Genomic DNA, 14,102 nt, shown 5'->3' with positions numbered 1-14,102 from the left:
TCTGGTAGTGTAGTGGTTACGAATCGGGCTGCGAGCCACAAGGTCAGCAGTTCGAAACTACCACTAGTTCCGCGGGAGAAAGATGAGGCGGTCTGCTCCCGTAAAGATTTACAGCCTCGGAAACCCTGTGTAGGGTCGCTATGAGTCGGAACCGACTCCATGGCACACAACAACAACAACATAGCTTTAAATACAACATAGATTAAATATTAAGCTAGTAATGAGAATTGGAGAAAAGTTTCCTCCCATAAAGTCTGTTTTAGCCATTTAAAATGATCATATTCTTTAAAGTGACTTGATCACTTGACTCTGAGGTTCTGTTGGTATGTAACCTATTTTTCTCATTTGCACACATTTATACGGATCAACATCTAATTTCACAACAAACTCTTTTAAAGTTTTTTTTTTTTTTAAACGTTTGTATAACTAAAATTAATCATTTCAAATCTTGTTTCCATTGTACAAAACAACTGACAATCCAAATGCCCAAGTCAGGTGGTACCCATGAGTCCCACAGGGCCAGGTGCAGAGCTAGATTCCAACCAGACCCACCGTTAGTGAGTCATTTGTGACTCACAGCACCCCTATGTAGGGTTTCCAGAACTATAAAACTTTACGGGAACAAATAATTTAATCTTTCTCCTTTAGTGTAGTTGCTGTGTTTGAACCAATGACCTTGCAGTTACCAGCCCAACATCTAACTGTAGTAAGGATAAAGGCACATGAGAAATGATTCTTTCCTCAAGAGGTCCTAACTTAGTGAGAGACAATAAAATGAATAATTATTAAGTTCACTTTAAGACAATTGCGCTAGAAGGAAGGGCAAGATGCTAAAGGAACCCCATAGAAGTATAATTTAAAATGTAGTAAGAGACATTAAACAAAAGTTTCTGAAGATGAAACAAACAAAAAATATTGAGTTCCATGACCAATGTCCTATGTCCTAGAATCTTACAGCAAAGTGCAGTGTTCCTAATTTTAAGACAGTCTTTGTGATATGATAGTATGGTTCTCTGTCCATTGTAAATAGATTTTCTAAATGCCTAGTACCATAGAAAATATCACACTGGTTCCAAGATTCTCTTATATGATGCATTTTCCAATATGGTAGCCAGATGTGGCTTAGTCTTAAATTTAAGTCAATTTAGACTTAATTAAATAAAGTGAAATAAAATTAAAAATCCAATTCCTCACTGTTAGTAGCTATATTTCATGTATTCAATAACTACATGTGGTTAATGAATACCATATAGTGCAGTGCAGAAAACATTTCCAAAACTGCAGAAATTTGTATTGGACCATTCTACTCTAGATTGTTGTTGTCAGGTTCTATCGAGTCGGAACCGACTCATAGCGACCCCATGCACAGCAGAATGAAACAATGTCCGATCCTGGGCCAACGTCACTACCACTGCCACACATGACTCCATCAATGATGCCACCTGGCTGATCCATCTCATTGGGGGTCTTCCTCTAGGTAGTTCCTTACTATCCTCACATCCATCTTCCATGGATTGATTTGGTGCTCAATTTCGAATTAGTTGACTGGACTAATCTACTTATAAAATGTGCTTGATTTAAATCAGGTGTCTATCTGATTCTCTGCCAACCATTTTGTTTTCATGGCATTAGGGTTGAAATGTCAAAATTCTAACAGTTAGGGAAGAATAGCCATCTGATTAATCTATTAGACATTATTGGGTTTTGTTGAGCAAAGGGCTGAAACCTTGGTGCTGCAAATATTGTAAAGTGCCAATGTGTGATCATACACTTACTCAGTATGTGTCCTTGACTAATGTCCAGGTTAGTCAATGAGTGCTCTTCACAGAGTTCCTGATTGCTTCCTCTCACTGCTAGCTCAAATACTCAGGAGAAATTTTTTTATACTTCTAAAGCTCTTCAGACAAATGTATCTTTAGTTTGTTAAACTGATAAAGTCTTAAGATATGACATAGAATTCATTTGTAAGTGTTGAGTTCATTCTGAACATACCATCTTATCTTTGCAGATTATGGTAGGGGAAGGAATTCTTTACTGTTGCCTCTCCAAAAGAAGAAATGGAGTTGGACTGGAGCCCAACATCAATGCCGGAGGCTGCAACTTCAACTCTTTTCTTAGAAGAGCCGTTCGATTTGTTGGTGGGTGTGGGAAGTCAATTGCAAAGAAAGAAACATTTCCCCAAATACAAATCTTACATTTAATTACAGATATTAAGTCTCTAAAGCTATAATTTCCATGTAAAATTTCAGGTACATGATGAGCTTTACATTACACAAGCAACTGTTAAAGCACCAAAATTTGGACTTTGTATCTGAAATGTGTTGTTTACAGTTACATTCAGAGTTTTCAGAGTTATCATACCATATACTTAAGAATATTTTTGTCTTAGGTCAGACTGAAACTTTAAAAGAAAATGGTTTCAATGGGTCTGTTCAGTTTTTTAATGTGGAGAACAAATGTTAGTAGGCCAATAACAATAGGGGACTTCAGAGATTACATTAGCCACATCAATGATTCCATTTCAGTTGTGCTGGAATGTTTTCATCCAGAAGTTATTGCAAATGGAAATGTCACCATAGAGCACTGCATGCATGGCTCTTTTTTCTTGGTTATATTATGTGGTTTTACATCTGATTTTATTATCTGGCTTTACCTCCTATTGAAAACCATGAGTCCTGGTGTGATGCTGTAGGATAAGCACTGGACTGCTTACTGTCAGTCACTCCTTGGAAACTCTAAACGGAGCCACTATGAATCAGAACTGACTGAATGACATTTAACAACAACAAAGAAAATCAATGGGGGCAGTTTTGGCTCGATTGCTGACCAATACATCTCAAGCACCGTCACCATTTGCCTGTCATTGGAGAGTAGTGTGGAGCTATGATGCTGAACATGTTTTAGATGAGTGCCCCAACTAAGATGAACAAGGAAGAAAGGCCTGGAAGTCCACTTCCAAAATATCAGCCAATGAAAACTGTGGATCACAATGGTCTGATCCTTTTGCACATGGGGTCACCATGAGTTATCAACTCACTGGCAGCTAACAACAGCATCAAAAGAAACCAATAGGCCTGGGATAAACAGAATCTGAATCAAACTATCTAAAATTTCATTCCTTCAGATTTTCATAGACCATCTTAATGTTTTTTGAATTACAAACTTATATTTTTTTAACCTGAGCTAAATATGTGTGTATGTATAAAACTGAGTGGTTTATACTCTTTCCCAAAAAGTCAGTAAAACATTATTTTTATCTGTTACCTGTCAGTTCAAAGGAATAAGTAGTTTCATTTAATACCTAGATAATTAAATATAACCTTCTTTACCAAGAAGCCAAAAAATATGATCTAAATGCTTCCTTGGTCTGTCTAAATCTGCCCGCTAAGTAAACCGTGTCAAGCTGGTAAAGCAAGAACAGATCCATTAGCAGGGTCACAGATATAGCAAAAGAATAAAACCTGGGGGTTAGTAACCAATCTGAAAACATTTTCCCTAATGTAACAATATGCAGTAGGCAGATACCTTATGGCTTCTGAAATGTGCCATGACTAGAAGGATATCCCATCATATTCTAGAGAACATTATCTCAGTTTTGAATTTAGCAGCCTTATTCTCCATGGGTCTAAGGCTATAATTTTCATTCTCTAAAAGTAAAAGTATGTGGATTTTCCTACTATACCTACCTCTGAGGTAAAACATAGTCCTGTGCCATAAATCTGAAGTGCATGGGTATAGTAGAGGGGTGGGGGAAGTAACAAGGTGACTATAAGGAGAACAGGAAAAATTCGAAATGGTAATGTGTAGGCTGGTGATCTGGGTCTGGAGAAGTCCACTGAAGAATTATCCAGGTGCCTTTCATCATGATTTCTCTGAACAAATCATAAATCAGAATCCATGGTGTCAAGGCAACCTAGAAGGGAGTATGTGAGTTCCAGATAATGTTTATGTAAGCAAAAAGCCAGGCTTCCAAGGGTAAGATCAGGCAATGGACTTCAAGCAGGAATGAAGCTTGAGTGCACTAGGATGCATCAGGTTTTGTGATTTTATGGTTTAAATCTGACCCTAGCAGACAAAACATAGAATTTGGACAGTAGACATGTGAACATAATCTCTGGATTCTAAGCAGTCAGGCTCTGTAGCCATGCACCTGAGATATAATCCTTCCAAGATAATACTTGGCTGCCTTCTTCTTTGGTTTTAATTAACTTTCTGATATGACTACAAACTTGTAGGAAATTAGGATCTTTTCTTTTGGGGTCGCTATCAGTCAGAATCTAGTTGACAAGACCCAATTCCAACTTTAGGATTTGTCATTGTGGATCATTTGTAGGTAGAAAGCTGTAGAGGCTCAGATATGCAAAACAATTAAAAATCATTTTGAAATTTGCTTCATTCCCCACATTTGTTGGTGTTGTTAAGTGCCGTCAAGTCAATTCCAACCCATAGCGACCCTGTATAGGGTTTCCAAGGAGCAGCTTGTGAGCTTGAACCACCAACCTTGCAGTTCTAACAACTTTACAGTCTGCTGCATTAGGACTGATTTACTAATTTACACCAGGACTCCATTTAGTCCTTTTCAAATCACACTGCCAACTAAATGTACACCAGGTACTTGACAAGTGACCTATAGTTAATGATATGTAAGAACTGGTGCTAATTAGCCAAACTGGGTTTTTTGTTTTTGTTTTTTTTCTCAAATTACTCCTTTGGCAATGTTCACTATCCTTATTTTGTCTATATGTATCTGTTCATACAATTAAGATTTTTAATATTCTATCTCCTTGAAATAAACTTAGAGAAAATGATTCTAATAGATTTTAAGGCTGGCATGTAATTAAAAAAGATTGATGACAATTCAACATCAATATATTAACCACTAACTTGGTAACTCTTTGCTTTTGCTTACAGGTGTTCATGTATTTGGACTGTGCTCTACGGCACTCATTACAGATATCATACAACTGTCCACAGGGTACCAGGCACCATACTTCCTGACTGTGTGCAAGCCAAACTATACCTCTTTGAATGTATCCTGCAAAGAAAATTCCTACATTGTGGAAGATATTTGCTCAGGATCTGACCTTACAGTTATCAACAGTGGAAGGTTAAAAATTGAGACCTAAAAACATTCTATGTCAGTGTTGCCAGTATTCAGTAATTGCTTGGAGTATTACCTTAAACACACCTTTTTTTTCTGTCAGAATGACTTTGGTGTTCTTTTTCTTCTCAGTTTAGTGATCTCTTTAAGGAATATACCATACAAAACCATTGGTGTCTTCTTTCAAATCCTTCCATCTCCAAATTTCAGTCATACATTATTGCTACCTATCCTCTTCTCACCAGCCCCCACTCATGTTTTGTGATCCACACTATACTTATTATGGTTTTAGCTTTACAATAGATTTATTGTAAAGATATTTACAGTCCTGGTGTGGTGCTGTAGGTTAAGCACTGAATCACAAGATCGGTTTGAACTACAATGTCAATGGTTCAAACTTACCTACCACTCTTCAGAAACCCTCTACAGGGTTGCTATGTGTCAGAACTGACTCAACAGCACTTAACAATTACTACAACAACAGTCAGTAATGACATATAATCACTATGGTACATAATGTAAACTTAGACATCTTGTGTCTTACACTAATTTAACTGTAAGACTAAATATGATAATTTTCTTATATATGCTCAGTGGAGCATGACTATGTGGGATTAGTAGGGGATTGCTAACCACAAGGTTGAAAGTTCAAGCCCACTAGTTGTTCCTCTGGAGAAATATGAAGCTTTTGCTCCCACAAAGATTTATAGCCCTGGAAACCCAGTACAAGGTCACTATGAGTTGGATGGAAATGACTTGACAGTACTGAATAACAGCAACATATATTCTTTATCTAAAGAATCATGTGACTTTTGATAGCATTTGTTATGTAATCCCAGGGATAATACTTGGGATTTTGCATTTTTCAAATGGAATATCTTTATAGCAGCTGGCTTTGCATTTCAGAAAGAAGGGATTGGAAAACTCAAGAAACTACTAAAGCATTATTTTTATCAGTTAGTAAAGGAAAAATAAACTTATGTGGCAAGAGTGTTATCTTCAAAGTTCAAAAAAACCCAAAAAACAACAGGATGATGAGGACAAGTAAATTATTATAAGACAAGTTTGTCATTCAACGTGTTTCCAAAGATTGACTTAGAGAACCAGAGACTGATATTAATGTGATTATACACATTCAAGTTCCCATGTATCACACAATAATTTAAAACTTACATTCAAGACCTATGTCTTCTATTCTTTCTCCATCCTTTTACATTATCTTGCCTGTGTTAAATGGTCATCTTCTATAATGTGGAACCAATTAATTCAAATCAAAATCAAACCCATTGCCACCAAGTCGATTCCATCCCTTAGTAGCCCTATAGGCTTCCTGAGACTCTAAATCTTTAAAGAAGCGGCTATGCTCATCTTTCTCCCTTGAGCAGCTGGTAGGTTTGAACCGTCAGTCTTACAATAAGCGCACAAATGCCACCAAGGCTTCTTACCAAGTAATTTGTATGGGATTCATAAACTCTCAATTTTATTTTTCTAAGATTTTCCTATCTGTTGGATTTTTTTTTCTTTTGCCTAACTTTCAATGCCTCTTCTATTATCCTGTGTTCCACCTCCCCAAACTTCTTCCAATTATTTAACTAAATAAAATGCTCTATGATTTTTGACATGATAATTATTTTCAAAGTGTTATATACAGCAAAATATTAAGTTAAAATTGTACTGCTCTTTGGGTATAAAAAATAAAAACAACACACATTTAGATCCACTGCTGTGAGAAAATAATTTTGTCTTTTAATAAAATTTATATAAACAAAGCTATAGCATGAGAGGCATTTGAAACATTTTAAAGCTTTAAATCCCCAAGTTTTTGTGGTTTTTTTTAACCTTTACTTTAGACTGAATGTTATTCTAATATATAGGAATAATCATAATGTTTTCCAATCAGTTTCTATTTTCAACCATCATTTCTATAGGGTAAAGAAACAGTCCTTTGCCAACCTGGAACATATATTTATAATAGTACAGTACCATTACTTTTTAATTCTAGTGGTTTCATTTTAGTAATGTTTATTTTATCACCCAGGTCTTTCCCAGAAAATAAAATGGAAATTAGTGTTTTCTTGTCATCTTGAGACTTTTAAGTTAAACATGAAATGATCACAAGTGGTATATCGATTAAAAGGCATAATTTGACTCTATTTCTTTGGCAGAAAGTCATTTCCTTCTCAACATGCGACTCTTGCAGCATTTGCAGCTGTATATGTTTCGGTAAGTAACAGGATCTTTCTTGTTAAGCTGTATCCTACAGGAAATCAGAGGAATGAATGTTGTCTCCAGGTTACTAGATTACATGGCTATGTAATAACAGAACAGTGAACTAGCTTTGCAGTGTTTTAATACATTGGCATTGAAAGAAGAAATGTTATTCTGCCAAAAAATAGTACAATAAAATAATTTGTCTATGATATAATAATATTTATACAGTGAAAAAGAGGAAGACCATCAATGAAATGGATTGAGACAGTGGCTGCAACAATGAGTTCAGACATAGGAACAATTGTGAGGACAACACAGGATAAGGCAATTGATCAATTTGTTGGAAACTACTCTAGAAGGATAACATGTTTGGTAAGGTGGAGAGTCAGACAAAAAGCGGAAGACCCCCAACGAGATGGATTGGCCAAGTGGTAGCATCAATGGACTCAAGTGTGGCAACAGTAGTAAGGTTGGTCCAGGATCGGGCAATGTTTCGTTCTGCTGTGCATAAGGTCACTATGGATCAGTACTGACTCAATGGCACCTAACAACAACAACTCCACAGCATTAACAACAACATTCTTTTAATATAGTATAATATTATACTTCATGGGAGGGTGTTGTGAACTACACAGATGTTACATTTATTAAAACTGAAAGAACTGAATTAACTACACACATATTTTACTTTCAGTTTTTATGTACTGATGATTAGTTTTAGGTCAGTACAAATTTGACAAATGTGGCACAATAGCAGTTATTGTAAATGAATAATATAATAGTTCATAAAGTGTTTGGTGAGAAAAAGACAATTAAAATTACGTAATTGTTGTGTGTCGTGGAGTTGTGTGCTGTGGAGTTGGTTCCAACTCATAGCTACCCTGTACAGGGTTTCTGAGGCTGTAAGTCTATACAGGAGCAGAAAGCCTCATCTTTCTCCCAAGGAACAGCTGGTAGTTTCGAACTGCTGACCTTGAGATTCGCAGCCCAATTTATAACCACTGTGTTACCAGAGCTCCTTATGTGATTAGTAGCATGGAAATATTTGACTAATTCTACTTCCTCATCTTATTCAAATTTTCAAATAATTAAGTGAAAGAAATTTTATTTATTTGATGAATTTCAACATATACTTCCCTTTACTCCAGATGTTGTTGTTGTTGTTGTTAGGTGCCATCAAGCTGGTACTGACCCATAGTGACCCTATGCACAAGCAGAATGAAACACTGCCCGATCTTGGGACAACCTCACTATTGTTGTCATGCTTGAGTCCATCAATGCTGCCACTTAGAATATGGCTATTGCAAGGAGAACAAACCAATAATATAAATGCTCAGTGTATCAGTTCAGTTTTTGACTCTAACTTTTATTTGATTATTTTATTTGTAGTAGGCTTAACCTATTTCTTTCATTTTTAAGATGTACTTCAACTCCACATTAACGGATTCTTCTAAGCTTCTGAAACCTCTCTTGGTCTTTACGTTTATCATCTGTGGGATCATCTGTGGACTAACACGGATAACTCAGTATAAGAACCACCCAGTTGATGTCTATTGTGGCTTTTTAATAGGAGGAGGAATTGCTTTGTACTTGGTAAATAAATATTATTGTTATTATTTGATAAACCATAATTTAAAATGAAATATATGCATAAAATATTTTGTACCATAGCAATTTACTATTATCATGAGAAAAATCTTTCATTAATATAATTATTTAATATAATTACTTTCATTAATATAATTACTGAATTCTTACTATCGGCCCCAAACTGTGATTTTTAGAAGATATTATCTCATTTTATCCTCACAGCAATAACAATAACTAAGAGGTAGGAACTATTACTAGTATTACTTTATAGATGATGGAAGTAAAATATAGAAGTTACATAGTTTGCCCACCAACACAAATACATAAAAAGATATAAGTACAATCTAACTTACATTTAACCCTATATAGGGTTTCCAAGGAGCAGCTAATAAGCTTGAACCAGTGACCTTGAAGTTCAAGCCAACTCTGCAGTCCAACTCATTAACCCACAGCACCACATCAAGACTCTAATTCACTAATAGAATTCTTTTTTTAAATCTAATCTCCCTCCAAGAGAAATGCCACAAGTACAAGGAAATAAAGCTTTTCCATTTCATTCATTCATGCATCTAGCCACTTATGGTGCTGTGGGTTAATGCGTTGGATTGCAAAGCCGATTTGAACTGTGAGATCATCGGTTCAAGCTTACCAGCTGCTCCTCTGAAACCCTACACAGGGTTGCTATGGGTCAGAACTGAGTCAATGACACTTAACAACAACAACACTATGTGCCAGGCAATATACTAAGCAAGTATCCCTGAAGAGTTTATGTATCTAAAGACTAACTTAAATATAATTGCTTACAATATAGCAAAATGGCCTAATAGAGTGTGTACAAATTGATTTGGGAATAGCAAACACCCTGAAGAATTTAGAGAAGTCTTCATAGAAGTGATGCTTTTGTTTTGTATTGTTTTGCTGTCATTTTTTTAAAAGAGAGTTTCTCAGGGTAAGAAAAGGAGGAAGGGCATTCTAGACGAAGAAACTGGATAGGTAGAGGTACAGGCATATGGAAGAGCAAGTAGATATGGACCGTAAGAGATGAGGTATAAAGGCTGACTTTATTCTAGCTTAGAAGCCTGAACAGACAATGACTATTAATATACCAGATCTGCTAGATAGAACAAACAATTCAGTGGGGTTATGGATCAGACTGACAAGCTCAATTAAAGCATTTAAGGAAAGCTGGTCAAAAGACAGTTTTATGTAACACTTTCAGTATTTATGTATCTATGGTGAATTGAGTCTGGATCGCAAAAGAAAAATCGTTGTTGGAGAAATAGATTTGGGAATCAACATTATGATTATTTCACATAATGGTATCTGAAAATGTCATATTATAAGATTAAAAAAGAGCCAGAGAACAGCAATATGTAAGCAAAATTCAGGGGGAAAGACAATAATGAAGGACACAAGCAATTGCTGACAGAGAAAAAAGAATGAATTGTTTATAGCAGCAGCTCTCAGCCTGACAGTCTTGCTGCACTTGTGAAAGGTGTTGCAAGAACATCATTTTTAAGAAGAAGAAAAAAAAGGCAAAATACTCAGTATACAATGATTCACTTTTCCATTTTTACAAACTAACATAGAACTGTCACATTAAATCTCACCCTTCCTTACATGCTTTATTTCATGGAGGAGTGGAGGAGAAAGGATTCAAAATAAAGTTAATGTGTTAGGAAAAGTGCATAACCCTGGTTCCCCTGGAGTGTTAATTGGCAATTAATTCTCTGTGTTACAGAAGAAACAAAAACTGAGAACCATTGTTGTATAATTCATGCCTTTACACATGTGATTTTTCACAGTGTCCTAGAAAAAGCTTTCAAGTACAAAGTATTTGTACTTGCATGTGAATGCATCTGCCAGGTGTAACTCACAAAGATTGAACTCATTCATGGATGAACAATACTGACAGAATTGACAGTCTAGCTGATTAGTTCCCTGATTTACAAATTTAACTCCAATATTTAATATAACATTTTGCTTACCCTGATGAACTCTGGGGGTGACAGCATAGAGATTACATAAGCGATTATCACCAGAAATTAGTTGGAGAGAGAAGAATTTGACTTTGTTTCTTTCCTGTATGCCTCAGTGCCCTGAAATTGAAAATGCATCATATCTAAACCAAGCTGTTATTTATCATTGAGTGTTCAACAAAATGATAAGTCCATGAAAGTCCTTTGTTTTGACTTGAAAAACATCCAGTGACTCTGTTCTATTGAAATTAGCACATAAATAAGAACTAGCACTAAGCATCTCAAAAACTGAAAATCCAGGAGGTATGAGATCTATGTATAAAAATTCTGAATCTGAATTTTTAGTCTTTTCCAAATTGTTACCTCCAAATCTGAAACAAATAAAATATTGATAGTCTGGATATGAAAACAAGATTAATATAATCTTAATTATATTATAAATTTTATTTATAATCTTATAAAACAAGATTAATAATAAAACTTAGGTTATTTTATTTTTTGGTCAAAGCATGAAATTGATCAAATGATGCTGTTAAGCACCCTCAGTCCTTTCTATTCAGAGTAACACTATATAGGGTTTTCAAGAAGCTGGCTGGTGGGTTTGAACCACCAACCTAGATCTAATTGATCAAATGTTACCTCCCAATTTAAGACCAAGTTTAAATCAATAAAGAATGGGGGAATCCCAGTCTAGTAACAGGCTCTGCCCTTTCTTCTGAAAGTACTTCATAAAATGCTGATATATAAGGGTATGCTCAATGTGAGTTGCAACCATTTCTGCTTCTGAACTAATTTTAAAACCTAGTCTCATTATACTGTGTTTTCTACCCCTCTTATACTTTCAATCATAAGATTTGCTTGAAAATCAAAGGTAAAATGAATTATTCAAAGCATTTGAGGTGTCACTCAACAAGAAGTTCTTAAAACCAGAAAAAAAAAAATTGTTTGAAACATAGAGGAATGTCCTGATTTCTCTCGCTGCCTGGCTTTTCTCCTCAAAACATACACAGGAAAGGATTTTCAAAAAGCATTTATTGAGTGGATAAAGGAAAGGAAAATCCGATTATTAATAGAAATAAAGGATTCCACATTTCTGAACCATTAGTTCAGAGATTTATGATATAACTTACAAAGTATTTGCTGAGTAAGAAATAGTTGTACTTTGGGTTTTCTGTTATTGGTATTAGTCAATGGTGTCATACAAATTGCATACCCTATTTATGTACTTTAGTGGGCATTCTAGGGGAAACGTTTAATAAACATATATTTTCTGGTGCTTATTTATTGTTTTCTTTTGAACACTAGGGTCTGTATGCTGTGGGGAACTTTTTGCCTAGTGAAGAGAGTATGTTTCAGCACAGAGAAGCCCTCAGGTCTCTGACAGATCTTAATCAAGACCCCAACCGAATTTTATCTGCTAAAAATGGTAGCAGCAGTGATGGAATTGCTCACACAGAAGGCATCCTCAACCGAAACCACCGAGATGCTAGCTCACTGTCAAACCTCAAAAGAGGAAATGCTGACGTAGAAGTCATCACTCCACGAAGTCCCATGGGGAAAGAGAATATGGTTACCTTCAGCAATACTCTGCCTAGGGCCAACACCCCCTCTGTAGAAGACCCAGTCAGAAGAAATGCGAGCATTCATGCCTCTATGGATTCTGCTCGATCAAAGCAGCTTCTCACCCAGTGGAAAAATAAAAACGAAAGCCGAAAATTGTCCCTGCAAGTAATAGAGCCTGAACCTGGACAATCACCACCTAGATCCATAGAAATGAGGTCAAGCTCAGAGCCATCGAGAGTAGGAGTAAATGGAGAGCACCATGTTCCTAGTAATCAGTACCTCAAGATCCAGCCTGGCACTGTTCCTGGGTGTAACAACAGCATGCCTGGAGGGCCGAGAGTGTCAATTCAGTCCCGCCCCGGGTCCTCACAGTTGGTACACATCCCCGAGGAGACCCAGGAAAACATAAGTACCTCCCCGAAAAGCAGCTCTGCTCGGGCTAAATGGTTGAAAGCTGCTGAGAAGACAGTGGCCTGTAATAGAAGCAACAGTCAGCCCAGAATCATGCAAGTCATCGCCATGTCCAAGCAGCAAGGTGTTCTCCAGAGCAGCCCCAAGAACACCGAAGGCAGCACGGTATCTTGCACAGGCTCCATTCGCTACAAAACCTTGACAGACCACGAACCCAGTGGGATTGTGAGGGTTGAGGCTCACCCGGAGAACAATAGGCCCATCATCCAGATCCCGTCGACCGAAGGCGAAGGCAGTGGTTCCTGGAAATGGAAAGCCCCAGAGAAAGGCAGCCTTCGCCAAACCTATGAGCTCAACGATCTCAACAGGGACTCAGAAAGCTGTGAGTCCTTAAAAGACAGTTTTGGTTCCGGAGATCGCAAGAGAAGCAACATTGATAATAATGAGCATCACCACCATGGCATCACCACTATCCGCGTTACCCCAGTAGAGGGCAGTGAAATCGGTTCAGAGACGTTGTCTATTTCTTCATCCCGCGACTCCACTCTGAGGCGAAAGGGCAACATCATATTAATCCCTGAAAGAAGCAACAGCCCAGAGAACACTAGAAACATCTTCTATAAAGGAACCTCCCCTACACGGGCTTATAAGGATTGAGTGATGGTCATCCAACAATTTGGATGACCTCCCCAAAGACCACCTGTTGATTCTACCTGTTGCAGCGTTTAGGAAGCCTTCTTGAAGGACTAGATTTTACACCATGAGCCTGGACCTCTAGAACACCTAAGAACTGCTACACTCAAACTTGTAGATTTCGTATTAAGGGGGAGGGAAAGCACAATGTAAGAATCTAACTAATGTGATGATGTGAAGAGTTTTAAGACCATTCTTCAAACATAAAGGTTTTGCAGAGGGTAGTATCAAAAGAAAGTGGTTTCCTTTAATGTATACTATTGCACTTCCTGAATGTGCCAACTTTGGGTATTTTTCTAATTACTGGGGGAAATCAAGAACACACGTGTTTTGCCCCCTACAGCAGAGGCCATGCAGTATTATATATTCATTTTGGAGAATCTGCACCTAAAGCTCAATATCGAGTGGTGCTGATGATTATAGTACATATACAATGTAAACTCTGAAACTCTATTTAGCTGTGAACTAGTGTTGTGCAACTCCTTGTCAAAGAGATGCTATTTTATTGAAAGAAGATACTGGCAGCTTTGTGCTAGAATAGGACATTCAGTACC

At 36.8% G+C, this 14,102-nt stretch overlaps 1 protein-coding gene across 2 annotated transcripts in view; it reads left to right on the top strand.

The window, feature by feature from the left end:
* The window catches only part of LOC102827044 (lipid phosphate phosphatase-related protein type 4-like), a 49,035-nt gene extending 35,140 nt beyond the window's left edge, over nt 1-13,895 (top strand). Inside the window, exons 3-7 of one of the 2 annotated variants that reach the window (XM_006830926.1) lie at nt 2,009-2,138; nt 4,912-5,107; nt 7,267-7,324; nt 8,732-8,905; nt 12,187-13,702. In XM_006830926.1, coding sequence (XP_006830989.1) covers nt 2,009-2,138; nt 4,912-5,107; nt 7,267-7,324; nt 8,732-8,905; nt 12,187-13,512 — 1,884 coding nt within the window. In that variant the 3' untranslated portion in view covers nt 13,513-13,702. Of the gene's footprint in view, nt 1-2,008; nt 2,139-4,911; nt 5,108-7,266; nt 7,325-8,731; nt 8,906-12,186 lie in introns of both variants that reach the window. The other variant, XM_006830925.1, reaches the window with a different exon arrangement.
* The last annotated feature ends 207 nt before the right edge of the window (nt 13,896-14,102 follow it).

Source organism: Chrysochloris asiatica, unplaced genomic scaffold (assembly GCF_000296735.1).
Source record: "Chrysochloris asiatica unplaced genomic scaffold, ChrAsi1.0 scaffold00002, whole genome shotgun sequence".
Lineage (NCBI taxonomy): Eukaryota > Metazoa > Chordata > Mammalia > Afrosoricida > Chrysochloridae > Chrysochloris > Chrysochloris asiatica.
Note: the sequence above shows the minus strand (reverse complement) of the source record. Positions and strands in the feature narration are given on the sequence as shown.